Here is a 27,676-nt window from a genome sequence, read left to right as displayed (position 1 = left end):
GGAGCAGACGTGGGAGTGCATCAACAGATCTCCATGTGTGAGTATAGGAATCCATCTCAGGCCGATGGTGTGTGACCATGGGTCCCTTTTGTACCCGGGAGTGGAGTTGTGGCTGAGGGCTGTGGGTGCCCCTTGAGGGAGGGGCAGGGTGAGAGCTGTGTGCCTGCCGGTTCCTTTGTATGTCAGCGTGTCTCAGTCTTTCTGTCAGCAGCTCGGAGTTTCTGTGTGTCTATATGACTGTGTGTGTGTCTCTGGGTCGCTGCCTCGCTGTGTGTGTCTCGCTCTCCCTTGGCGGGGAGGGGATTGGTCACGCATGACTCATCTTGAACCGAGCGGGGCTCCAGCGGCAGGGCGGCCGCCACCGCAGCTGGAGGGGGGGCAGAAGGAGAAGGAGGGAGGAGAGGAGAAGGAAGAGGAGGAGGGAGAGGAGGAGGAGGACTACGAGAACCCGGAGACGGAGGAGGAGAAGGAGGGGGCGGGGGCCTCTCCAAGTTTGTCGGGACCTTCTTGCGAGGCGGCGGCGGCGGCAGCCAGGGAGGCCGGGGCTGCGCGCGGGCCGGGGGCGGGGGCTGGGGCCGGGCCCGGGGCGGCAGCGCGGGCGCCTCCGCTCTCCTCCTGCTCCTGCTTCAGCCTGTGTTCCCACTGCGGCGGTGGCCCCCCTTGGCGCGGCTCTCCGCGCCGCGCGCCCGCCGAGCCCGCGGCTCCCTGGCCCATGTACTGGAAGCACGAGAATGCCGCCCCGGCGCTGCCCGAGGGCTGCCGGCTGCCGGCCGAGGGCGGCCCCACCGCGGACCAGGTGAGCGTGCGAGCGAGTGGCTGAGCGGCCCCGGCCAGGGTCGGGCAGGGGCCGGGACTCAGCCGGGCCCGGCTGGGGGGAGCGGGAGTGAAGGGGGTGCGCCTGTGAGTGTGTATATGCGAGTGTGAGAGCGCGCGCGAACGCGGGGTGGGGGGGTCGCGGAAAGTGGGAACACATTATGCAAATATTGGAGGAATTTCTCAAAAAGCGATTTAGCAAAGACACAGGCGAATCAAGAGGAGGCGAGGCGGGTATTGTCCGTCTGAATAGGCGCTGATAGCGCTCGTGTGCCGGAGGTTGTGCGGAGACAACGCTGAGGTTCCCGGCGCGGCGTCTGTCCCCGGCGCGCCGAAGGGCTGGAGGGTGCCTGTTCCTCCTCCTGAACGCCTCTGTTTTCTTTTGGGACCCGTTTCGACCCGGGTCTCGCCCCCATTTTGCTCCTGGTTTCCCTCCGAGTGGCCCTCGAAAGGCGCCTGAATCCGTGTCAATATCGCCGCGTCAATTTCGCTGCGCGCGCGGGGCCGAAACGCTGATGCTCCCAGCGCTCCGCTTTTTATTTTCCTCAAACACCTCCCCCATTTCCTTTTTATTTTCTTTCTTTCTCTCTTTTCTCCTTTTTGCATTTTGTGTCGAAAGGAGGAGAAGGGAGTGAGGAGGGGGGGGTGGAGGGAGAAAAAATTCGATTTTTAATTACTACCATTAAAAAATCAAATTTGCAATTCTTTGGGCGGCCTGATGGATCTCACTGATTGACAGTTGGAATTGACACTCTGGCTACCTCTTATCTTGGGCATTCACGACAATTTCTAATTGCAGGTAGTTTGTGTGTGTGCGCGTGTTTTTTTTCCCCCTCGGAGGCTTGGATTGCAAGGGAACTAAGCGATTACTTCAAGAGCCACGGGTTAAGTGCAGGGAGAGGGGGAGAGAGAGGGAAAAAATCCAATCCAAATTCAAATTGCTTCATTAGAGAGACACCGCTTTTGTGGGGAAGGGCTTTAAATGCCCACTACAAAGTTAGGATTCATTGTTCCGCGCCGGTTTATATAACAGGCGCAGGGAGGCGCTGGGCTCGGGCTGCGCAGAGCCAGTTCTGCAGCCGCCGCCGCCTGCGTTCCCTCCCCCCTCCCCCAGGTAATGGCCCAGCCAGGGTCCGGCTGCAAAGCGACCACCCGCTGCCTTGAAGGGACCGCGCCGCCCGCCATGGTGAGTTCGTTCGGCCCTGCCCTCGGTCTGTGGTCCGGCCCTGAGGACCTGGCCCGTCTTTCGGCCCCGAACCTAGGCCCATGCGCTGGGGGACTCCCGGAGGGCGCCGCCCCTCTCTGAGCCTCGATTTTTCCGGCCGAGAATGTGGGCTTTGACAATTCCCGGCATCCAGGACGCGAGTGTTAAAAGTTGGAGCCGTCCCTTCCTCTCCAATAGGCCCTTCTATTCCTGTCCTCTAGCCCATGGCCTGGCGTCTCGTGGGGATTTCGTTGTCAGTTGGTGCGCTGGGGCCCCAGATTCGTCCCTGAGGCCGTCGTGACACTGGGTGCGGGGCTCAGCGCTCAGCTCAGCGCTCGGCTATCCCTGCAGGCTCAGTCGGACGCCGAGACCCTGGCAGGCTCTCTGGACAAGGACGAGGGTCGCGCCTCCCCTTGTACGCCCAGCACGCCATCTGTCTGCTCACCGCCCTCTGCCGCCTCCTCCGTGCCGTCCGCCGGCAAGAACATCTGCTCCAGCTGCGGCCTCGAGATCTTGGATCGGTATTTGCTCAAGGTGAGATCCCCGGGGGCAGGGTATTGCGTATGCGCTGGTGGGATGTGAGTTGCAGCCCAGAGGGCTGCAGGGAAACAACGCCCGCACCAGGTCTGCTTAATTTCGAATCCTGGCTCAGCTGCAGCCTGACTGCGCGGCTTTGGGCAAGTCTTAGCATCTCTCTGCGCCCCCGGGGTCCGGTATGAAAAAGGGGAAGGGTTTATTTCTACCTCCTTGAGCCTGGGTGTTACAGAATAAAAGTGGGGAAGCCACATGAACCGTCAGAGCTCCAGAGTCTCTGTCTGCAAATGGAGCCGGGGAGGCTGGGGACCAGTGTGAAAAGAGGCCAGCGCTGAGCCGCCCCTACTCCCTCCCCCATCCCCAGGTCAACAACCTCATCTGGCACGTGCGGTGCCTCGAATGTTCCGTGTGTCGCACGTCGCTGAGGCAGCAGAACAGCTGCTACATCAAGAATAAGGAAATCTTCTGCAAGATGGACTACTTCAGGTAGGCTTCGTCCGCTGGGACAGCAGTGTCACCACAGCAGGCCCCCCCACCCCCCGCGCGCATGGAGGCCGGCTTTGCTGCGCATGGTGTCTGGCTCCCTCCCGAGCCCCCGCGTCCCGAGTGCACTCTTGGTACGTGTGGGCCCAGCCCGCTGCTCTCAGCGCCACGAACCAGGAGCTCCAGGCCATGCACCGGAGCCGGCGAGCCTGGGCCCGAGATCTGTCTCTGGTTCCTGCGGCAGACTCGGTTTTGGTCGCGTCTCTGGCTCCGTCTCGGGTCCTGCCTGAGTCTCAGGCTCCAGTTCCGACCTCCAGCGCCTCGGTTGAGCTCTGATGTCCCCGGCTCTGGCTGGGACCCGTTTGGATCCCAGACGCGATCTGGCTACATCTCCAGTGCGCTCAGGGTCTGGGTTCCAACCCTACTCCAACTCCAGACGTGCAGGCGTCTCTTCTTGTCCCGGCTCTGACCCTGGCTCCGCTCTGGATTCGGGGCTGGTTGGGCCTCGAGCACTGGCCACGCATTGGTCTCAGATCCGATCCCATGCTCAAGCTCCTCGTCCCAAGCCCCAACCTCGGTCTCCTGCTCCGCCTCAACTCAGACCCCGGCGTCGATCTAATGTCGCATTTTTAGTCTGGGGTCCTGCCTGGGTCCCAGACGCCTGTTCCAGTCCCGACTCCCTCGAACTTTCTGACCCGGCTTCAGCCTGGCGCGGGTGTAGGCTCTGACTTTGGGCCGCAGGGGCACGAAAGGGGAGAGTCGGGCCCGCAGCCAGGGAGCAGGGATGGATTACCTGGGGCTGCGCTCTCCGTGGCGCCAGGTCCCGACCGCTGTGGACCCGAGCAAGGCTCATCCTCCCTCCGCACCACCGCGTCTCCACCGCTTGCGCTCGCCTCCCTCCTAACCTTGCGGCTTCGGCCTGACCTGGTCATGGGGGCGAGGTCACTGCCAGGTCAGGGGCATACAGGCCGCCTGCCTGATCCCCTGGGAAACCTGAACCAGGCCTGATGCAGGGCCACGGGGACTACGGAGTCCACAGAGAGTGGAGTGAGATCGATTCCTGGAATGCCTATTCCCAAGGGTCTCCGGAAGTAGACAATGCTACTCCCCTATGCGCCCCCCCCACACCTAACCACAGACGTCCTTTCCATCCTTGTCTCAGGAGAGGCCATTGCATCACTTTTCCTGGGAAGACCTCTCTCCCCCTCCACCCCAGAAAGTCGTCCCCTGGGAGTCAGGGAATGTGGTAGAAGGCAATGGCCACCCACCCACCTCCGGCAGCCCACTGAGACTTGGAAGAAGCTGACCTTGAATCTAGGGGGAAGTTTGCAGCCTTTTGGTGGGATGTGAGTTGGGGAAACCATGGGAAGCGTAGTTCAAGAAGTGGACTCTTCTTTTGTGTCTGGGTGTGAAAGTGTGTGCAGCCAGGGTGTGCATGGAAGCGGCCTCAGTGTGCAAAGAGTGTATGTCTGTCTGTCTTGTCGGAATCTGTACACTGGTGCTGAGGGGCTGCCTCACTGAGCTGGGGCAGGGGTGTGTGGCTAGATAATGTTTGTGTCCCTTTATGACAAGCATGTGTGAGTATGGAGAGCGTGTGTCTCTGTGCGAATGTTGGGACTTTGAGTGTGTGTGTGTGTGTGCAAGGAGGTCAGCACAAGATTACATATGGACAGGGATCCAGAGGGAAGAGGGTGAGAATTCTGAAATCCTGTCATTCCTCACCCTACCCCCTCTTCCTCTGAGGGGGGCATTTCTGCTTAAGGCCTTAACCCAAGCACTGAGGGCTCAAGAGTGTGATGTAAATGTGGATTTGTCGCTGAGGACTGCTGTGTGTGTGTATGTCATAGCAGGATTATCATTATTTAGTGTGTAATCCGAGTGTGATGTCTCCCCGCACTGTCCCACCTGACTATTGGCTGGCCAGGGCAGAAAATGGAGGTTAGAATGCCTGTCTAGCCACCTCCCTGCTCTAGGCTTGACTCCAGGTGGTAAAACAAACAAACAAACAAACAAGCCAGCTGTCATTTGAGGGTTCCTTGGGCTCATCTGCTGGTCAGGGACAGGGCTCCTAGGGAACCCAGCAGGATGACATCTCAGCCTCCTCCTGTAGAGTAAGGCTGGGCTGGACTGCTGTCCTGGCTCTCCTGGTGAGAACAGACGTGACAGCCCTGTGAACCACTGGCCCACATTTCCTTGCTGCTTCTCCAGCCCAGCTCATGACTAAGCTGGACGGCGCCTCCTTGGATGCTGTGCTTACTAGACCTACAAGGATTACTCAAAACTCAGATCCTGACCCACTGTCCAATGCCTTCACTGGCTCCAAATCCTCCTCCCCACTGCACTGGGGCGGAGGGTGGATGTGCAGCTCCATCAGGCCAACACCAAGTCACTGTGTGACCTTGGACAAATCACGCTTCTCTCTGCCCTTAGTGTCCTACTTCCAGGGTTGTCTCTCTGAACTACGAAGGAGGGAGTGAAGAAAGGAAGGCTCAGTAGAGGCTCCCTAAAAGGCAGGTGCTATGGGTGCCCCGATTGTCACCATGGCACAATCCCCTCATGGTATTTTCTCAAGTAGTTTGAGGAGCAGGGCCTGCCTGGAGAGATGGGGCTGGGCCATTTCTGAGCTGCAGGATCTGAGCGCTAATCCTTTTCCAGTGACAAGAGCCCCCAAAGCAAAACTAAAACAGATTTTTGGTTAAGAAAATGGAGGGAATAAAAGCTCACATTCCCGGGGAGGAGGGAAGAATTGTGGCTCTTCTGATCATTTCTCCTCCAGCCAGGTCTCCCTGCAGGCATAACCCATCCCTGGTAGCCCCACCTGTAACAAAAATAATAAAACCCACAAAAAGGGAAAGGAAAAGCCGGCAGAGCGCCAGGCAGGGACTATTGTCTGCTCTGAGCAGCAGCCTGAACTCCCGGTGGCTGTTGTAAGGGAGGTCTTCCTGGAGAGAGCATGAATGGTGGCGTGGGAGGCAGATTGCCCCTCTCAAGAGCTGGGGCTCAGGGAGGGGCTGTGCTCTGAGATTCTCTAGCCCTCTGTTTCCTGAATTCCAGGGTCAAGGATCTGGTGGGATATGGACAGAGCACTCTGCCCAGGAGAGGCCAAAGTCTCTCAACAGGATGGAGGGAGGGAGAAAGTGGCCAAGACCCCGTGGAGGGGGCCCTGAGGTCTTATCCCCCAGTTGAAGGGTTTCTTCTGGGTTTCATCCCCCACCTTGCCCCTCCTTGACACCTCCTTCAGTCTGTCACTTTTGGCAGAGCTGGAAGTTAGAAGTTAGAAAGGCACCCAAGTTCACCAGGGAGGGAGGCTGCGGATTATGGGGGTAGTCCAGATCCAATGCTGCCCTTGGCTCATTTGCATTGTTGGGAGGGATTGGTTTTTCACTGGCTGTTTGCCCTTGGCACACAGGTCACTGGACCTCTCTGCCCCAGTTTCTCCAACTCTCCCTCCAAACAGGGACTTCATCAGCCCTTGTGGGTTCAACCAGATTCCCACCTCCCCTCACTCCCTGAGTCCTAGAAGGAAAAAAAAAAAATTACCACCAGGGAAATATGAGATTGCTTTTAACTTCTTCACTTTTATTTTTAAAAGACCATTTTTCTCCCCATTTTCTTCCAAGAAGTAAAGAAAAGTCCTGGGAGAAAATAGTGTTCCTTTCGGGAGCATCATAGCTCCACTGGCCTCAATACTCACAACCCCAGACAGCTTCTTCCTATCCACAGGCCTGTATCTGCTGCCCCCAAATGGGGCATGGATTGATCTGCAGTGCCCTCCTGGTTCCCTCGGCCTCCTGGAAGCATCATGTCCATTGTATAGATGGGGAGACTGATATCCTGGCAGAGTGGCAAGTGAAGAGCCCAGGGTCACACAGTGAGAGATTGTGGAGAGGCTGAGCAGGGATGAGGACCTGGGTCTCAGAATGGATGGAGCTCATCTCCAAGCCAGGAACTGTGTTAACCCTTTACATGCTTTATCACACTGAATCCGCAGGCCCACCCTGTGATTATGATACTTTCATAATCCCCATATTATAGGAGGGGGAACTGAGTCCCTGAGAGGTGAGGTGACATAGTTAATAAGTGGCAGAGCCTGGATAAGCCCCATGGCTACCTGACTCTACCATCCTACCTGACTTCACCATCCTTGGGTCAATATGCTTCCTCTATAGATGAGATATGTCAGCAGCCCCTCTCTACTAGGCGGGGCCTGTGGAATGGCAAAGACCCCTCTCTGCTGGCCCCAAGATTCTCTGCCCAGTTTGGTTTGCTTCACACAGGGAGCACCCGCTGTGTGCTCTGATGTGTGACTCTTCCTGGGTGGGTTCTGGGAGCACTGGGGCAGGAGTGACCTCCTCAGAGACCCTGACTGGATTGACTTTGCCAAGATCAGGTCACCGTGGTCCCTGGCCCTCTGGCCTCCTGACCATGAGAGAGGGGAGTAAAGGGTTAAGTACAGCTGCTGGTGTTTATAGAATGGACTTCAGAGAGCGCCTTGGGCTGGGCCCAGGGGCCTCTGCGTGGTGTTCCTGTCCCCTTCTTGGCCCACGTGACTTAGGGCAAGCCCCCAGCTTTCTAGAGCTTTCTGCGTAGAGCCCAAGCTTACACCCCAGGCTCCAGCGGGAGAACCCCACCTCCTCCCCTCAGAGCGAGGGTCCCCGGGGAGGCTCAGAGCTGGGAAGCGGCCCCCCACCGCGGCAGAGAGCGGCCCAGTGGCTGCCAGCTGTTGGGGGACAGATGTTGGGTGAGCGGAGAGAGGAGTTCGGGGGAGGGGCCTCGGGCCAGGACCTCCGAGGCGCGGGACGTTTTAACCTCTTAATTGCTGGTTCTGTTTTTTGTTGTTGTTGTTTGTTTTTTTTACGGCTTCTTCTCCTAAGAGTTTGCCTAGAAGAAACGGAGAAAAGGGGATAGGCAGGGCTCCACCTCCAATCCCCCTTGTTTGGCCTCATAGAATCGAAGGCCATCAAGGGAGCATCCTGAAGATAAAATAATTGAACTCTGGTTTGTTTCAGCACCCTGGTTCACTGACTTCGTAACTAACATTGGACTGCCCACTCTGAGCTTCGGTTTCCTCATGCATAAAAAGGGTAGCTTAATAATGGGGGACGGGGTCATAGTGAAACTCCGATGGGCTCTTTCGTTAAGGATCGTTCATCCAACCAATTATTACTGAGCGCCTACTCGCTATCCACCGAAAGCAGGCCGGGAGAGTGAGCCTGACTTCGTCGAGGGCGTTCAGCTCCCTCCGCACAACCACCAGTACCCAGCTACCACTGCTCCCACTCGGGGGAGAGAGGGCGAGGAGGTGCGTGACGCCCACTCTACTCCTTTCAGCAGTTGCTAAAATGCACAGCATCTGTCGGACACCTCTCCATCCCCAAAGAGTCAATGTCCTTTGCTCCCAGGCGCGCACCAGGACCGGGGAGGGGAGCGCACAAGGCTGGGGGCGGGGGCGGTAGCCATGCCCCCTAATCCCTTTGGCGCTCCCTTCACAGCTCCCGAACACCCCTTTCTTGAAGTTTCGTTGTCTCCGCCGCCAATTTCGCTGCTTCCGGAATCCGGCGGCTCGGGCCTCGCAGCCCGCCTGGGAAGGAGTCTGTCGGTTTGTCACAGCCTGGATCCGTAAGCCTCCTCGTGCCCCCTGTGTGTGCCACTGACCCCTGCCCTGGGTGGGGAACACGCTGCAGGAGTGGTTCGCAAGGCATCCAAAATTGCGTCATGAGCTCCCCAATCCCCACCCATGGATCCAGCGCGAGGATGATTTCGTTGACTAAGCCAAGCTACAGCGAGCGCGGCGAGATCCTAGCACTGGGGTGATCCCTGGCGCTCCTGGCATTTGGGGTGACACGGCGCGGTTGTTAGAGAAAGTTGCTGAGAGATCGTTCGCGGCGCTCGCCTGGGATCAAGGGGATGGATGGGGGCACTGTGAGCCGCCACTGTAAGCGCGTAACACTCTCGGGCGTCGCGGACTCGTGGAACTGTAAGGTCCGGGTGCGCGGGGTATCTTGGATGCGTCCCTGGCAGAAGACGAGGAATCCTGCACAGTCAAGCGCGCGGAGGACCCGGGATTGCACACTGACGCGGCGCACTCGCGGCGGCGCAGGGAGACCACAGCGGGGAGACGCAGCAGCTCTCGTCCGGCCTCTGAGGGCCGGGCCTTCCCTTCCCCGGCTTCCCCGCTGCCTGGGATCGCACTTCCGGAAACCGCCGGGCCGGCCCTGCGCACCGGAGTTTCCAGGACCCGCGACCACGAGTGGGGACTCGACGTGGTCAGACTAGGCTCCTTTCCTGTTCATACACTCGGGACCCAGCTCTTCTCATCTCCCGTCCGGCTGCTTCCGCAGGCTCTAGGTCCTTCCGCAGGTTCTGCGGACCTCAGCCCAGAACCCACTCTCTTTGTTGTCTTGGGCAAGTCAGTTGCCCACTCTGAACCTCCGATTCCACGTATGCAAAGTGGGTGCCAGTGTCCACACCTCTCGTGGTTGCGGCGAAGCCGAGGGAGTGCAGTGAAGGAATTGCATCTCTGGACCCGAGACCGCAGCAAGGGCTCAGCACACAGCTGGCTGCTCCCTCTTCTAGGAGGCCAGAAAGTGCCCCCAATCTGGACTCTACCAGACCCGCAGCGAAACCGGGGATCGGCCCACGGCGGGAGTACACTGGGGTGGGCAAAGCGGTTTTCTCTCTCATTTAACTGAGAAGGATTGGGAACAGAGACCACAGGCTATGCTGGCCTCTCCCCAGGGGAAGCCGAGTTTCCGACGCCGGGAACCGCCTCGGTTTAGGGAGCGTTTGACCTGGCAAAGGCGCGAAGCACGGCCTGAGCGAACAGCTTCTGGTCCGAGACAGTGACGTTGGAGTTATGTCGGGAGCCGGGCTGGACGAGGCCTCCCCGCTCCCGCACTGAGTTCAACCCAAGACCATTTATTCAACCGGCAGTTGCTTGCATTTGCCAAAGCAGGCGAGGCTGTAATCAGAGTTCGTTTGCTGGTCTGCTTCCTCCACAAACAGGCATTTCTGAATCCTCCTGGGTGGAAGTGTGCGGGTCCTGTGGACACAGAAGCAAATCTTCTTGCTCCTCTCCCAGGGGTGCCAGGGGTGGATGGGAGAGCCAAGGAACCAGACTTCTTCTGCAAAGCAGTGTGATCAGGGCCTAAAGGGTGGTGCTGGGAGTTGTGGCACTCTTCCAGGAGGTTGAGGGCGTGTGGGAAGAGAGAACAACCTGTGCAAAGGCCGGCTGGGTGTGGGAAAGTGCTTCAGAGGTGGCCGTAAAGACGGGGACTGATCTTCCATTGTGCCTGACTGGACTCGTGCTTGGGTGTGGGGTGAAGGATCTGAAGGAAAGTTAGGGACGAGATGAGCCTGAGAAGATGTGGTCTGTTGGGCTTTGTAAACTCCAGGATCTTGGACCAGATTTGAAGCAGGGTCGGACAGGATTCAGTGCGCATGCTGGAACCTTCACCTGCGGCTGCTCTGTGGAGGATGGATTGCCAGGGATGGCCCTAGAAACAGTGAGAGGACCAGAGCTGAGACTGGCAGAGAGGGGTGCACGATGGGAACCTGGCCTAGGAGCTCAGCAGTGGCAGTAGAGAGAAGATGGGTCCCAGGCATACTTAAAAAAGGAACCAACAGAGCTTCACGAGTGGTTGGATGTGGGGTCAGGGAAGGGGAGGAGTGTACGATTTAGGTGTCTAAGCCCCAGCATCTGGATGAGTCGTGGCACCATTTCCTGAAATAGAGTGTGCGCCAGAGGAAACTGAGGCTCAGAGGATTGGGACAGGGTCCAGTAAAGCACAAACCTTCCCTGGTGCTCAGTGGTCAAGCCTGGGGCTGACTTCTGGGACAGGGACACACTCTGTTGCTTCCTGGAAGGCTCCCAGTCCGGTGGTGGAGGCAGCCACACCCGAAAAGCCACACTACAAAGGGGGAGGGAGGAGGGAAAGAGACAGCACCAAGGAAGCCTTAAGGGGGAGAGGGCATTTGATCCCGGCTTTTGTGTCTTTTTAACATTTACTGTTGGAATGTCCGGGCTTCAGACTCTGGGACTAGGTGGTTACTTAATAGACTGCAGAGCACTGACAGATAGTAGTAGTTGTTGCTGTTGTCATCTAGTTTGGCTCAGAGCAAGGAACAGGATAACTCAGGGGGTTAAGCAGTTTGCCAGGGTCATCAAGCCAGTAAGTGCATATCTGTCTGTCCTTCCAAGAAACTCTGAGCTTCTCTATCGTGGGGGCACAGTTTATTCATCTCGGGTCTCTGTCCTTGCAAGATGTGTGACCTTGTACAAGTTACTTAACTCTCTGGTCCCCATTTTCCTCGTCTGCAAAATGAAGATTAATTGGGGATAATCAACATAAAACACTTAGAATCTTCCTGGGCACATGGTAAGTGCTCAAAGATTTGCCTATTATCACTACTATTATATTTTCCTAACACTTAATGAAATATTTTGATGAACAGATTAATGTTATATACAAATGTGACCATTATAGAAATTTGGAAAACTCAGAAAAGCAACAAGAAGACAATAAAATCCACCCACCAGCTCTCCTTCTAAGTGGGACTTGTCTCCAGGGGGATGGGGGTAGGGTGGATCCACGTAGAGGGCAATTCGTGAGGAGTGAAGGCCCTGAGGCCTGGAGCCTGGGTGCAGGCTGGCCACTGGGATTTGGAGGGAAGAGGGGTGGCCTGTCTGAGCCTCGCCATCCCCTTCCCTGCCCCGGTGTCCCGCAGCCGATTTGGGACCAAGTGCGCACGGTGTGGCCGACAGATCTATGCCAGCGACTGGGTACGGCGGGCGCGTGGCAATGCCTACCATCTGGCCTGCTTTGCCTGCTTCTCCTGCAAGCGCCAGCTGTCCACGGGCGAGGAGTTTGGCTTGGTCGAGGAGAAGGTGCTGTGCCGCATCCACTACGACACCATGATCGAGAACCTCAAGAGGGCCGCGGAGAACGGTACCCAACCCGCCCACCCAGCATCCGCTACACCTCTGCCCCCAGCCTTACCCCACCCCAGCACCACAGGAACTGCCCACACTCCTCTAGGGTCAGGTGCTTGCTTTATCACCTGGAGGCTGCGCATGGAGCCAGCTTCTGGCTCCCCCATTTGCTTGGGAGTTGGAAGTCAGTGCCTTTCCCTGTAACTCTGTTTCCTTATCTGTAAAATGGGGCTAATGATAGGACACTTTCTCAAAGATAGATGAGCAGATGTGTTGTAAAGCCAGGAGGCACTAGGTGAACCCTAGAGGTGATCTCATAATGGGGTGGCCCACTTTTCTGTTTGGACAACTCTGGTTGGCTGGAGGGCTCATCCCCTCCAGCTGTCCTGGAGAGATGACAGACTCTGTTCTCCCAAACCCAACCAGCACCAGCAGCTTCGAGCTAGAGGCTTGGGAGTGGGGTTCATCCTGGAGTGTAAGAAGAAAGGCCTTTGAGTCTGGAGACCGAAGCTCCAGTTTTGCTTCTGGCATGCTATTGCTGACATATGAAGTTTCCTTTCCTCTCTGGGCGTCAATCTCCCCATCTGTGCAAGATGGATGGTGGACTACAAACATCCCTAAATCTCTTCTAGCTCTGATACTGTGACTCCCCAAGACACATAGGTCCAGGGACAGGGTCCAGGTCATCTAGAGATTGTGGGGGCTGAGTCACAGGTGGGTTGAGGTTGGAAAGGGGGATCAGAGGCTCGGCTGTGGGCAGAGGGAGGGACCCTTGTCTTAATCCCCCTGTCTGGATCTGTGGAAGCTGCTCGCTTCTCTGTAATGTGGATTATTTGATGTATTTGATGTAATCCATACAACAACCCTAGCAAGTAGCTGCGAATGCCCATTTTACAGATGAGGAAACAGGCAGAGGTTATCTACAGAATGTGACTTACCAAAGCTTACATAGTAGTAAGTCTGCCTGACTCCAAAGCCCCGGCTCTTCAGCACCATACTATACCACCCCATTCTCACGCTCCAGGGCCCCTGAAGCAGACCTCATCAAGCAGAGGAGGCTGTTTGGATGTGGCTGACTCTAAGTTTCATTTGCCCATTGAAATAAAGGGTACACGCCTCCTTGTCCTGTCTGATCTCCTAGGAGGCATCAATACCACAGAGAATCTATCCTATCCCTACTGCTTCTGGAGAGGGGCATGGACCACCCTGTCTCCATTTCCAGCCTGGGGACTAGGTAGGGATTCCTGGCCATGGCCACATCAGGGCCATCATTTTCTCCTGCCAGGATTGGTGCTGAGTGGGCTTAGGTGAGGAGCAAGTGAAGATGGGGTGCCATGGAGTTACCTGCAGTGGGGGTGGGCAAGTCAGCAGTAGAGCTGGCATGGAATCCCAGGAGTCAGAGGTTCCCCCCACCATGGCCCGTCAGTGACCCCAGGCTCTTTCCACACCTGAACCAACCAGAATTACCCCGAGTCACAGCCTTGCCAGTAATGCTCTTGCTCTCCCAGACAGGCCTCACCCCAGACTTCCACCATGCCGGGAAGCTTGATGGCTTGGGGCCTTGGATCTCCTTTCCTGATCAGCCCTCAGTTTTGACTACTGTTTTATTTTTTAAATTGAAACATTCACACACACACGTCCATCATAGAAAATTTAGCAAAGATGGTTAAGCAAAAAGAAGAAAACAAAGATCACTGCAAATGCCACCACCCATGGTATTTTAGTGTGTATCTTCCCAGATTTTTTTCTCTGTGTGTATGTTAGAGTGTTTTTGTTTTCTTCCCCCTCGACACAGTGTTTTTCTAATTAAAAAGAATATAATAAATTTTGAACAGTGGTGAAATTGCTAGTGATTTTAATTTTCTTCTTTGTGCTTATCTGAATTTTCTGAGTTTTTGATAAGGAGCACATATTACCTTTGCATTCAGAAAAATGAGGTATTCAAAATAAAATGGGAGTATATTTAGTGTGATTGTAAAAGTAATGTAAGTGGGAAGAGAATAGCTAACATATATGTCAGTTAACAAAATTAAACCTTAGAGAAGTAAGGTAACATATGATTGTTGTAAAAACCTCCAAAGTTACATAAATATTGAAAGTAGAGTCTCCATAATCGCACTCTTTGGAGGAAACACTGCTAACACCTTCCAACTTTTTTGCTTTCATCAGTTTTTACAAAATTAGGACCACAATTCTGTAACCTGCTTGCTCCGTATCTCCACCAATGTTTGGTTTTCCCAGATTGGGTAAGAGGGAGCCCAGGTTTTGTTTATTTTTGGGTTTTTTTTGTTTGTTTTGTGTTTTTTGGGGGGCTTGAGTCAGCCAGCTGTCAGAATACTAGTGAAAGATCCGGGCAGGGATTTCTCTCTGAGCCTCAGTTTCCACCACTTTAAAGTGAGGATAAAGTCACCTGTCACCAGGGCTGTAAGACATGAATGGTACACCGAATGAGAAGCGTCTGGTACTAAGGGGATGTCCAGAAATGAAAGCCCCTTTACCAAAGACTGAGCTCAGGGACTAGGACCCTGGGGTCCCCGCTCCCAGCCAATTCCGCTCCTGACCCTTCCAGGGACCAGCTCCCCCACCCCCGTCCTTTCCAGACTGCCACTAGAAGAGATGGGGGCGTGATCAGCCACTTCTGTCTCCCCCAGGGAACGGCCTCACGCTGGAGGGGGCAGTGCCCTCGGAGCAGGACAGTCAGCCTAAGCCGGCCAAGCGAGCGCGGACATCGTTCACCGCGGAGCAGTTGCAGGTACCCAGGCAGGGCGCGAGTGGTCGGGTGTGGGAGGGGCGTTGGTGTGGGCGGGGCTGAGAAGGCCTGGCCCCGCCCCGCCCGGTCCCGCGGGTGGCGAGGCGGGGCTGTAGCTGTCTGGGGCGTGTCCTCCAGGCTGGAGCCTCTGATTGGGCCAGGGCCTTTGAGACCTCCGCGTACTTGTGCCTCACCGCCCCCCGCGCTCCCCAGGTTATGCAGGCGCAGTTCGCGCAGGACAACAACCCCGACGCGCAGACCCTGCAGAAGCTTGCGGACATGACCGGCCTCAGTCGTAGGGTCATCCAGGTGGGGACGGGAAAGGGAGGGGCCTTGGGGTCTGAGGCGGGGCCTAGGGGCCCGGGGGGTGGGTCCTTGAGCGCTTGGCTGGGATGCGGAGCCAAGGTCTCGGGGGCACGTGGCCGCGTTCCTCTGGAGGCAGCGAGTCAGTCCGGCCTGGAGCCCCTCGGCTGCGCGTCCGACCCTTTTCTGAGAAGCTGAAGCTGCTGAGGATGTCGTTCCAGGTGTGGTTTCAAAACTGCCGGGCGCGTCATAAAAAGCACACACCGCAGCATCCTGTGCCGCCCTCCGGGGCGCCTCAGTCCCGCCTCCCTTCCGCCCTATCCGAAGACATCCACTACTCCCCGTTCAGCAGCCCCGAACGGGCGCGCATGGTCACTCTGCACGGCTACATTGAGAGTAAGTGACCGCGACACCCAGTCCGCTCTGCCTGCGGGAGAGAGGGGCTCAAAGGAGTGCGCGCGGGCGGCGAAGGTGTGGGGAGGCCTTACCGAGCCTTGTGGGTGAAGAGGTGGACTCCACAATCACTTGGGCCTAAGGATTGGGACGAAGGGTTAAATTCCCTGGCTCTGCTTCAGTAAAAGCAAGCTCTCCCTCCAGTCTTCCAAAAAGTAGTTTCCAAGCACCCACTGTGTGCCAGGGCCCCAAGACTAGGGAGGGAACAAGATGGGTGAAGCCCCTACTCTGGTGGAGCTTGCCTTATGGTGGGAGACACAGCGAAGAACAATAACCAAGTAGATGAGCGCGTGGTTTCGGTTTTGATGGTTTCTGTAGGAAAGGTGCTGGATGGGAGTTGGAGATGCCGCCTCTCAGCAAACTGAGGCTGGAAGCATAGGTAGGGTTAGTGAGACACCGGGAGTGGAGAGAAATAAGTGTGCAGGGTGGTAGAGGAACCTAATGTAGGCAGGCCTACAGCCTGACCGAGGGAGCCTGATGGCAGTGGGTGTACAGTGGTGCCTCGGTTTTCGAACTTAATCCGTTCCGGAAGACCGTGAGTTCTGAAACGTTGGAAAACCAAGGCACAGTTTCCCCATAGAAAGTAATGCAAAATGGATTAATCCGTTCCAGATCTTTAAAATCAACCCCTAAAACTGCAAATTTAGCATGAATTTTACTATCTAATGATACCATAGATCCATAAAATTTATGGCGTTCGTCAACCGATATGTTCGTCAACGGACATTGAAAACTGAGGTACCACTGTATTTAGGATCCCAGAAGAAGGCCAGTGTGGTGGGAATACCCAGGGCTGTGAGGCTATGGGCAAATCACCCAACTTCCTTGAACTTCAGTTTCCTTATATGTAACCTGGGACATTAATCATGCCTACCTCACAGGGTTGTGAAAACCCACTCCCTCTTCAGTAAGTATCTTTTGAGTGCCTTCTGTGTTCTAAGCACGGGGATACTACATAGAAGACAATAGACTAAATAAAGCCCTGTGCTCCTGGGGCTCATTCCAGAGTGGGAGGTGGGTGGAGAGATAATAAACTAATACAGGAGGGAAGGCAGGCATGTCAGTGGGGACTGAGTACTGTGGGGGAGGTAGGGGTAGGTCATGGCGTAGTGACCTTTGAGCAGGAACCTGGAAGAGAGAGGGAGTAGCCTTGTGCATTTCTGGGGGATGAACATACAGTGAATCTGCTATTGATCAGGTGCTTATCACAAATTTTCTTTCCCTTTGAGGTTGTTTTCACTGGTTGTTTCCTCAAAGTGGGCCATGAGCAGAAAAATAGAAGTGACTACAATATATTCGCAAACTCAGATCCTCCCTTCTCTGGCTTCAATTAAAAGGAAGAGAGAGAAGGGATGTCAGACAGACACTGCTGTTTACTTCGCCCCTGCCATGTGCCCCTAACCGTATTTCTAAACATCAGAGACAGCTATCCCATGATACAGATGAGGAAACCAAGGGTCCGCAGTAAGTTAGTGGGAGCTTAAAGACTTGAGTGTGGGCTTTTGTATCAGGCTGTCAGGCTTAAAATCCCATCCCTGCCACTTCTAGCTGTGTGATGTCGGGCAAGCTTCTCAGCTTCCCTGAATACCAGTTTCCTCATCCGTAAAAACAAGGACAAGAAAAATACCTTTCTCAAAGCAGTGTTGTGAGCATCAAATGAGACCATTGACTTAACGTCTTCAGCATTTAGTAAGTGCTGGATAACTATTAGCTGTTCTTTTGACGGTGACGGTGGTTTGGCCGGCAGAGCTAGCGGTGCAGAGTCCTGCCTGCTGCACCAGGCTGCCAGTTGGAAACTGTGTCTCTTTGTCCTGTTCCATTTCTGAACCAGCTGCTCAGTAGGAGGGAGTTTCTCTCCCTTTCTTTTCTAAACAATGATTTATTTGCTGCACAGAGCCTGTTGAAGATCTAGTTCATCTGTTAAAGGCAACAAGGACCAGGGGCTCTGTAGGTACGACTCTGGGCGACCAGCTAGCATTCTACTGTGGAGTTGGGAATGGGTCTAAGTGACCCTCTTGGGAGGGGGACCATGGCCTCCTGAGTCATGCCAGGAATCTGCCTACATACTTTGTTGGCTGAGCCTAGATCTGTCTTTGATGCCTAGAGAAGGGACTGAGGTGCTCTTTCCTTTTCACCTTGAGGTGGAATCCAGCTTGGGCAGGAGGTGTCAAGGGTGTTTGGACCTTCTGCCTCTTGTATGGCTGAAGGTCCCCTCAGCAGTTTGCTTTGCAGTTAACTAAATTCACAGGATCCTGAGTTTCCTGGAGCCTTAGAGCTTGGAATCTGAAAAAAGCTTTGGAACCAGAACCCAGAAAAATGCACATACATGCATAGTTTTCCATATCATGGAAAACTATGATATGGGGGATGTCCTAGGAGTCCAGGCCGTTCATGGACTCCTAGGACACCCCAGATTAAAAATCCCCAATCTTATACAACTGCTTTATTCTGTAGAGAGGGAACGGTGGCTCAGAAAGGCACATGACTAGTCCCAAGTTGCATGTCAACTGTAAGTCTCTATGGAGGGTTCTTTCTCCTGTTACCAAAGCTGCTGAAGTGCTGGGGAAGGAGACCGTGGACTTCTTCTCTACTGTGGTGATAAAGAGAAGGAAACGTGAGAGATGTGGGTCAGACGCAAGAATGGACTTTCTCCCACAGTTTTAGGTGTTAGAATAGGGTACGGAGATTCATTCAACAAATATTTAAAGAGTACCTACTAGATTCCATGCCTTATTCTAGGTATAGTCATACCTCGGTTTTCAAACGTCTCCGTTGACGAACATTTCGGTTTACGAACACCGTAAACCCAGAAGTAAATGCTTCGGTTTTCAAACATGCCTCGGAAGTCGAACATGTCCCATGGCTTCCGTTGAGTCCAAGATCCTGAGGCCTCGCGGTCGGCTGTTTTCCAACGTTTCAGAACTCGAAGAGTCTTCCAGAATGGATTACGTTCGAAAACCGAGGTATCACTGTACTAGAAATTAACGAAGATCTAGAGTCTAGAAAACAGACAAAAATCCTTGCCCTCATTAGAGCTTGTGTTCTAGTTGGCAAAGACAGATAATATCAAATAAAAAATAAAAATATATAGTAAGTCAGATGACGGTTAAGTACTAAGGAGATAAAATAATGCTGGGAAAGGAGACAGGGAGGGTGGAGGTGTTAGGCTGCAATTGTAAGTAGGGCGGTCAGAGAGAGCGTGCTTGCGTGTAGGAGGTGTTCAATACATACTCATTTATGAGTGTTTGTTTATCAGTGAGCTGGACAGTTATCACACAGTATATAGCACTCTATAAAGACTTTCACATAGACCATTGCAAACGACCTTATTGAAATTGTGCCCAGGGTCAGCTAACTGGTAAGTAGCGGAGGAGAAACGGGTCCCAGAGCTCCAGCCTATGGAGCACAGGGCAGGTGGGATCCTGCATGGAGGCTGGGTATGGGCTCCAAGCATCCTCTCGTCCACAGGTCAGGTACAGTGCGGGCAGGTGCACTGCCGGCTGCCTTACACCGCACCCCCCGTCCACCTCAAAGCCGACATGGATGGGTCGCTCTCCAACCGGGGTGAGAAGGTAAATGGAGCCAGGTTGGGTCTGATGGGTCAGAGCCATCCTGCTGGGGCTGGGGATTGGGCAGCATTCCTCGTCGCCGAGCAGGCACCTTACCGCCTTGTAGCAGAGCCTCTCTGCCCTGCATAGTCAGGCCCCCACTGTGCCCCCGAGGCAGTCACTCTAGCAGGTGCCAGTGTGTTCTATGTGCATGGGCACTCCAAAGGCCTCCTTGCAGCACCCCCACTGACGGCTGGCCTTCTCTTTTTCAGATTTGTGAATTTAGTTACTTGGTGGTTGCGGAGAAGGCTCATTTCACACAGCACCCTGCCTCCCACCATCCCTGGTTCTTCTTCCTTCCTTCTTTTTATTCCTGCCTGTTGGCAGTGCATGTCCTGAGCTGGTGGGGCCCAGGGATAGTAGGTCAGCAAATGACCTTGGTCAGCTGGCAAGGCCTCCTTTGTGGAATCTGGGTCTCTGATTGTCTCCAGCTTTAGGACTGAATGTCCACAAAGGTGCTTGGGAATCAGCCAGTCCAGTGGCTTGTGAGCTTTGTGTTTAAGCACCGGGGCCCTTTGTTGAATCTTTTCCAAAACCCATAACGCAGATGAAAGGGGATGGAGCTGATCTGGGTGAAACTGCAGAGGGAGTCAGCCCCCTACTTCCCTCTCAGCTCCCAGATACCTCCCAGTTAGCCCAAAAGCCACAGCTCTGAGACCTCCCCGCCTTTTTAGAAAAGAGGAAGTTGAGGCCCAGGTAGCTTACGGTCACAGAGACTAAATGAAAACCTGTGCATGTATTCATTCACTTATTCATTTATTCAGCTGACATTTGCTATGTACTGACTATACCCAGGGGCCCCATGTCAGTTGCCAGGAGCACAGAGATGAGGAGAGCATGGTCCCTGACCTTGAGGAGGCCACCGTCTGGAGGGGAGCCACCTCCCAACAGTTACAACACAGTGAGATCAAACTATGATGGGGGAGCCAAGGGAGCTGGGGAGTGGAGGGCAGGGGCGTAATTAGGAGAGATGAAAGGAAGCCTTCCTGAAGGAAAGCAAGGTCTGAGCCCAGGCCCGAAGGCTGAAACAGTTTGTGAGGGAAGGCATGAGCCCTCGTGGCTGCAGGGGACACGGAGCAGCACTGTGTGCTGGCACAAACTTGGTGGCAGAACAGTGAGGGGTGGGGGAGGGAGCTTGGGCTGCTAGGTGGGGGAGTATGGCCTTTGCCCCAGGGCGTGGGAAACATCACTTAGTGGTCCTCAGACAGCTGGGGGAAACCCAGGAGTCAGCAGGTGTGGTCCGCCAGGGAGAGAGGGCCGGGGCCTTCAAGCTGGAAGGGGCCCCAGGAGCCCTTGAGTCCGGCAGAACGCAGTGTTGGTGTGATTCTGTAAAGATGCAGATTCCCCAGCCTCACCCCTAGAGAGCTGATGGGGAGGTCTGGGGCGGGGCCTAGGGACCTGTGAGTGTTATACGCAGCCCATGTGATTCTGGCAGGCAGCCAGGGGTGGGGACCACTCCTCTGGGACAACTCCTCTGACTCTGTCTCCTGATTGAGCACCTACTGCGTGCGACGCTCATTGCTGGGCTGCATGGGGGAAGGTATAGGTTGAGGAGGCACAGACAACCTCGTTGGACAGATAGGTTTATCAGTAACTGGTAGTGCTCAAGGCAGAATCCTGCAGCACCTGGTGGTGGGCAAGCATGCCCCAGGAACGGCCCCTCTGGACTGTCATACTCACAGTAAGAGCTGCAGTTTGTTGAGCAGCTCCTCTGTTCACAGCAGGCACTTTACTGAGTGACACTTCCCAAACACTTCACGGGCATGAGGATGGCATCCTCATGGTAAAGATTAAGGGGACAGAGGCTCAGAGAGGTGACACAGGGATGCGGTGAGTCTGTGGGACTCGGAAGGCCGTCTGGTTCAGTAATCACTTCCTTTCGTGCAGCACTTTACAGTTTACACAGTGCTTTCTCGGACCTCACCTTCCACAGCCTCCTGGGGGACGATAATTAGTGTTGAGTCCATGTCACACCTGCAGACACTGAGGCTCAGATGGCAGTAGCTCACCCAAGGCCACACAGAGAGCACGGCAGGGCTGGCCTGCATCCTAGGACTGTCTGCCTTGGAGCTGCCTTTCTCCTGCAAGAAAGCATTCATCCTATCAGATGGCACAGGGACGGCAGAGGCCCGTGGGCATGGTGTGGCTTAGAGCACTTAGGGCAGGGCGTGTGTGGCTTAGAGCAGGAGCTGGGCAGCTACACCCCAAGGTGACAGGGCAGTTGAGGTGAGGGGCGAATGTGGCTTTTGAGGACCCAGAAGAGGGAGTTAAAGCTCTAGGAGAGAAGCTTCAGGAGAGGAGAACATGCTAGGGACAGGGGCATGGAGGAACCTGGGTTTGAGGGTGTTTAGTGTGGCTGAGGCGCAGGGCGGTGGGTGGAGCTGACGGGTCACATAATGAAGGGCCTGGCATGTTGGGTGAGGGGCTTGGGCGTTATCTGAAGGGCGGGGGGAGTCTTGGAAGTATTTAGGGCTGGGCTCAGAGCTTGGAGCTGAGCCCATGCCTTCTGGTTGCTCAGTTAAGCTTGTGGTTATGTCCGGTTCAGCTTGAAGGAAGAGACAGGCTGGGGTCTGGCAATTTGGGCTGTAGAAGTTTTCTGGCCCCTGGGTTTGGCTGCTTAGCCAGAGTTCGCGCTTGCCGGGCTGCGTCCCTAACTTCGCATCCAGCAGCTCTGCAGAACAATGTCTCCCCCCTCATGACCTTCTGCCCCTCACTGTCTGACCTTCCTGCCAGCTCCTGGGGACCTTTTCTGTCCACATCTTGCCAAACCCATGGGGCCTGGTAGGTGTATGTAGTCAGTCAGTGCAGGGCTTTCTCCCAAGTCCCTCCGGGCCTGAGCCAGCCCAGCTGTGAGGAGACCCAGAGCCCCCTGGGGCAGGCCCATGAACCCACTCATCAAGGCCAGCACTGGCCTGGTCAGGAGAACGGTGTCTGAGCATTTGGGGGTAGCACCCTCTGCCCCCATCACATCATTTGGCCACACATACCTGTGAGTTTCCAGAACCACATCTCTTCCTGGTCATGGCCTCTGATCCCACAATTCCAGAGCTTGGAAGGCTTGTAGAACATCAGGGCCAAGCTGTCACGGATCAGATAGAGACTGAGGCCCGTGGAGGGGAAGATCTTACCAGAGTCATCCTTCTCAAGAGAGCTTCTTGTACTAAGAGCCCAAAGCCAGGCTTCCAGGAGGCCGGAGGAGAGCACTGCCCGAGGTTGGGTGAGTGGGTTAAGCAATGCAGCATGAGCGCCAAGTCAGGCAGGCTCTGCTGCCTTCTCACTCGGAGACCTGGGAACACAATTAGCTTCTCTGAGCCTCAGTTCCTGCATCCACAAAATGGGGATAATAATAGGTCCCCCCACCCAAGCTTGTGGCTGAGAGCAAAGACAGTAATGTATGTAAAGAGCCTAGCAGAGTGCCCGGTACATAGAAAGTGCTCCATAGAGGGCGGTTACTCTGATGGAGACCATCACCATTGTTTTCCTCCATCTCCTCCTCATGGTACCTGATCTGGGCACGTAACATTCCTGAAAAGAAAATGGAACAGCCATGTGGCCGTACCCACTTGTTGTCCCTGGACCACTTGAAACCTCCTCCTGACATTTCACTGTGAAAAGGCACATCCCGTTGACCAGACAGCCAGTAATCGACCTGAACTTCAGGGAACTGGCTGTGTTAACGGCAATAAGAAGTCAGCCAGGCACTTTAGGTGGAAGAGGGCGAAGGACAGGGGCAGCCAGTCCCTCAACACCCACTTTGTGTCAGGCACCTGGCATGTCTGAGCCACCGACCTGCCCTGCCCCTCGGCTTTGTGAAGACTAAGTGCCCATGAAGTTGTTGGCCTGTCGCCTGGTGCCTAGGAAGCTTCAATGGCTGCTGTGGTGGCGGCCTTAGAGAGAGAGAGGCTGTGTGGTACAGTGAAGAGAGCTCGCTCCGGGCCCGGGCCGGGGCTGCAGTGCTCAGTTCACCTCTCCCTGGCTGTGTGCTCGCGGGGTCACTGATTTTCACCTCTCTGAGCCTCAGTGCCCTCCCCTGTAAAATGGAGACAATGGTGGGGCACCCTCGGGTTGAGGCGAGGCTTCCATGAAATAATGCTTGTCGGGCACTTCATGCGGTGCCAGTCGCAGGGTGCAGTGGCCAGCAAGCATTTGCTGCTGCCCTTGTATCTCACCGCCTCCCCGTTCTGAGAGAGAGGTTTTGTCATTCCCATTTCACAGATGAGGAAGCAGGCTCAGAGAGGTGAAGTGAGATGCCCACAACAAGTAAGTGACAGAGCTAGGATTTGAAGCCAGATCTGGACCCTGAGCCACCGACATTCTCTGTACGTGTGAGGACCTCTGGGGGCTGCTGAGTGGGACAGGCTCCAGGCTCAGCCATCTTCCCCGCTTTCCTTCTGCAGGTCATCCTTTTCCAGTACTGACGCTGCCGGCACTTCCGTATCTGTCCATGGGCACCCCACAGCTGCCCCTCAGCCGCTGAGATCCAGTGTCCAAGCCACTGCCAGGGATCCACCCACCCCTCAAACGCCATCCTGCCCGCCACCAGCTGGGCCCCTGGGCCTGGCCATCCCCTCTCCTGCTGAGAACCAGAACCCGCCAGGAGCACCTTGGAGTCCTCCTCTTGGAAAGCAGAGCTCCCTGAAATTTGGAATCAGGGTGAAAACAACAGTCAGTTTTTTCCATTTAGACAGGACTCGTCTTCAGCTTAGGCTGATTACAATAGCAAAAGGCCGAATTGAATTGTGCAACGCCAACAGCCTTTTAATTTACAGGTTTTCTTTCCTCTCATGTTGGCCTTTATTCACTACTTCCTTGGAACCATCTCCGAATTCTGAATAGCCGACAACCCCCAATGTTATCCACTCTGTTGCTTTTGTCTGGAAAACTCTACAGTGTCTGTGGGATGTCCCCAAAGGGAAGCTATGTTCTAATTTTATCATTTCCATCTGTCTGGTTATGTCAAGTTAATTCAGAAAGAGAAGAGACACTGACCAACCCTGAGAGGCCCAGTAGGGCAGAGATGGAGGCCTGCCTAGACCAGCAGGCAGGGAGCTGGGGAGAGGAATTGGGGGCAAAAGACTCCCATTGGTTTAGAGTTCAAGGAGAAGGATATGGCACATTGCGCTGTGAGAGGAAAGAAAAAACTCGGGGTGTGTGTGTGAGACCCTCCTCCCACCTCCTTATCCAGCATATATACAGGCGACATAGCAGAGATGGTGTTTGATCTGTGTGATGACATTTCCGAATGTTTGGGCAGGTTACAATTGGGGGCCCTTGTCGGTCACTTGTTGACTCCTGGTAGGGGTGCTTGGGCCATGTCTTTTTTGGGAGGACCTCTCATAGAAGGCTGGGGAACAGAGCCCAGGGAAATGGCAGTCAGCATGTTAATTCTGAGTAGAGAGAGGGTGCCCCCTGCCTAGGTGAGCAGGCCAAGCCCAGGATTCCACGTGGTGCCTCTGGGCTCTCCCACCCACTTGTGAGAGCGGAGGCTAGACACAGCTGTGCTGACATCCACCCTGTCCTGCTGCATCTCTTCCACCCCAAACAAAAGGGCTTGGGCTACACAAGTCCATGATTTATGTTTTCAGGGGATGCCAATATGTCCCGAGTTTATCCCGTAGTTTTATAAGTACTTGGTGTCCTGATCCATTTCCCACTAGAGGCTGCTAGTAGGCGTGTCTTAGCCCAAGTCTTCCTTCCTGCTCTGGTTAACCTGATATGTTGCTTTTGGAAGGAGGCTCTAGGACAGGGAAAGCAAGTCCATGGCACATGCATATCGGCTGTCCCTGTTTTTACCCGCGGCAGACATTGCTAGTCAATGACAGCACTCTCCATTTTACTGAGTCTGGAGAAGGTTGCAGAATCCACATGCTTGAAGTTGGCACTTAAAATGAAAGCCTATATGCCATTCTTGCTTTGGGACCTGGAGAAAGGTGAGACATGCATGTAGCCCAAGAAGAAAACCTTCCCGCTTTCTCTTCTGAAGATGGTTCCTGCTGACTCAGGGCAGAAAGAAGGCACCACTGAAGATCTGGTCAGTACAGCACAGTTCAGAACTCATCCAGTGAATAATGCATACCCGGCCCTGTGCAAGGGGCTGATGTTGACAGGAGTGGCTTGGGCTTGATCCCTGGCCTTGGGGAACTCTAATCTTTCCTTTGATTTTTGCTCCTGAGGTCCCAAGTGCAACCATGTAGTCGGTGGTCAGTTGAGCCCTGCCCAGGGTCATCCAGTACCTATTTGGCCTTGAGCCTCCCGCCAGGGTCTGTTCCTTGCGTGGATCATGTGGTCATAGCATGTTGCAGTTCAGACATGTCTCCGCTAACCTGTTAGAGCAGCCTGGGAATGTACAGGCCATCAAGACTATTTATTTAAATACAAAACAAAAGGGGAAAACACACACATGGAAAAAAAATTGTAAGCACTTTTTTGTAAAACCAATGTCTGTTTTGTTACATACCTTTCATGTTGTGCTTTGTAAATGTCTTATTTGTGTAATAAATAAAGTTAATGCAAGTAGAAGTGCTGGCACTTACATCCAGAACGCGATGGGATTCCATTTCTTTCCTGCTCTCTGGTTAAGGGCTCAGGCCCCTGCCCCCAGTGCATTCTCCTTCCTAGAAAGTTGGTACTGGTCCCCGGTTAGTACAATGAGCGTCATGAAGGCGTGGCAGTGGGTTTCTTCTCTAATCTAAGCTTTGTAGGAAATCAAGCTGGCTGTCATCCTCCGTCTTGGCCCTGGACATGCGTGGTTGGCTGAGCCCTGTGCTAAGGGCTCAAGTTGGGGCGCTGTGGTTGAGCTGGGATTTGGACCCCTTGGAGAAGGCCCAGCCGACTGCCTCAGGGGAGCTCTCAGTCTGGCAAAGGCTGCAAACACACAGGTCCCTCCAATGTGCTGGAGGATGGTTCAGGGGCATTGGAGCTGGGTCTTATCAGATTAGAAGTTCACAGACCGAAGTGCAAAACGAGGTATTGGAGGGGCTGACGAGTGAGGCATAGAGGAGCCTGTTTGAAAGATGGGGAGAATTTGATAGAGTGACCTGAAGGCCGTTTGGGCTTGAGCTTTGACACAGTAAGGGTCTCAGGCTGGCCTCGCGGGGTTCCAGAGCCACCATGTAATCTGGGGAGTGAGAGAGAGCACCTGCCAGCTGGTGCCAGGTTTTTTTCTTTAGCAGCAGAACAGTTTGTTCAAGCCAGAGCTGGCAGAAGGGGAGCGGAGCGGCCGTGCCTGGGGCCGAGGCTTTCCCACCCCTCCCCCCGCCCGCACCATGGCCCTGCAGAGCTGCTTGTAAACCTCAGCTCAGGGTGTCCGTGGCCACCGCCCCTCCACAGCCCCTCTCTTTATTTTATTAGTTCCGCACCCCCATCCCTAACCCCGTCTCTGCCCCTTCCCCCTCCACCCTTCCAATCCATTTATCAAATGTTGATTTAGATAAATGTGTATCTTTGAAAGTAGTTTGGTTTTAATCGTGTGTGTATTTGTGTGTGTGTGTGCTTCTTTACATGAATGGATCTTCTGTTTTCAAAACCCAGTTTGGAAACCCCCAGTGGAGCTCAACCCTATCGTTCTGCGGAGATGACTGTTGCCTCAGAGGAGAGAGGTGACCCCGCCAGAACTCAGTGGTGCAGCTGAGAGGGTCCCGGCCTCCTGGCTCTGCCCCAGCATGCCGCCTCTGGCTCCCTAGTTGGAGCGCCAGTTTCCTGGCTCCAGGACTCAGCAGAGCCCTCCTAGGCCTGACTCTCTCCTGGGCAGCTCTTGGTGAGCCAGGGGACAAGGCCCCGGTGGGCGGGGAGGGGGCCACAGGATCCAGCAGCCTCTAATGGAGGACAGTTATGTAAAGATCCAGGAGGCTGTGGCCCAAGTGTGGCCCTAGAATATGGCACCACTTCCTTTTCTGGCTTTCAGCTGACACATGTGATCTCTGGGGTGTGATTCTGAGAAATAATTACTCCGGATGCACAGCTAAGATTATTCTTTAAAACAAGCACATATTGAATACCTGCTAAGTGCGAGCTCCTGTCTTATCTCGTTCAATCCCCACAGCTACCGTACTGTTTTCAGCATCATTTTACCCATTTTACAGATGAAGAAACAGGCTCTCGAAGAGAAGTGACTTGCCCAAGATTACACGATAGCTGTGGTTGAGCTGGGATTTGGACCCGGTTGTGTATGATGCCAGAGCCACGTTCGTTCAATGCACTACACTGATTTTGTGCTTAGGGTATGAAGCTCAAGTTGGGGAGCTGCCAAGATGGAGCGGCAGGCAGTCCTGGGTAATCATTCCTGGGCCTACCAGAAGGTACCAGCTGTGAGTCTGGGCACAGTCATCCCGTCCTACTGCCCTGTGAGACCAAGACCACTAAGGCAGGCAACCCAGTGGAGTAAAACAAACAAGTCTGGGCTTTGTCCTCAGAAGGACTTGGATTCAAATGCTGTGTGACCTAGGGTAAGTCACTGAATCTCTCTGAACCTCAGATTCCCCATCTGTAAAAGGTGATGCTAAGCCCTTTCTCGCAAGGCTATTGTGAGGAGCAGAGATAACACACACACACTGCCGCACAGGTTAGTTGCTCCTTTGATTACATATATCTACTATTAT

At 54.5% G+C, this 27,676-nt stretch overlaps 1 protein-coding gene across 2 annotated transcripts; it reads left to right on the top strand.

Moving 5' to 3' along the window:
- Positions 1–501: 501 nt before the first annotated feature.
- Positions 502–25,620, top strand: LHX6 (LIM homeobox 6). 2 transcript variants are annotated; one of them, XM_033123986.1, is made up of 11 exons: positions 502–796; positions 1,928–1,999; positions 2,369–2,551; positions 2,916–3,037; positions 11,762–11,982; positions 14,618–14,718; positions 14,929–15,024; positions 15,240–15,414; positions 18,940–19,043; positions 19,875–19,980; positions 23,477–25,620. In XM_033123986.1, exons 1-11 carry the CDS (start codon positions 713–715, stop codon positions 23,554–23,556), a joined length of 1,344 nt encoding a protein of 447 aa, XP_032979877.1. In that variant the 5' UTR covers positions 502–712; the 3' UTR covers positions 23,557–25,620. The 2 variants fall into 2 exon arrangements, with proteins under 2 accessions (XP_032979877.1, XP_032979878.1); XM_033123987.1 differs by lacking the exon at positions 19,875–19,980.
- Positions 25,621–27,676: the final 2,056 nt, after the last annotated feature.

The sequence above is a fragment of the Rhinolophus ferrumequinum genome, chromosome 12 (genome assembly GCF_004115265.2).
Source record: "Rhinolophus ferrumequinum isolate MPI-CBG mRhiFer1 chromosome 12, mRhiFer1_v1.p, whole genome shotgun sequence".
NCBI lineage: Eukaryota > Metazoa > Chordata > Mammalia > Chiroptera > Rhinolophidae > Rhinolophus > Rhinolophus ferrumequinum.
This window is presented reverse-complemented; position numbering and strand designations above follow the sequence as displayed.

What these genes read in the sequence shown, in the direction of transcription:
- LHX6 (XM_033123986.1), top strand. Translation starts at nt 713, where the DNA reads ATGTACTGGAAGCACGAGAATGCCGCCCCGGCGCTGCCCGAGGGCTGC. An exon ending in GGACCGCGCCGCCCGCCATG is followed by an intron (nt 2,000 to 2,368) that starts GTGAGTTCGTTC and finishes CTATCCCTGCAG; the next exon opens with GCTCAGTCGGACGCCGAGAC. An exon ending in TGCAAGATGGACTACTTCAG is followed by an intron (nt 3,038 to 11,761) that starts GTAGGCTTCGTC and finishes GGTGTCCCGCAG; the next exon opens with CCGATTTGGGACCAAGTGCG.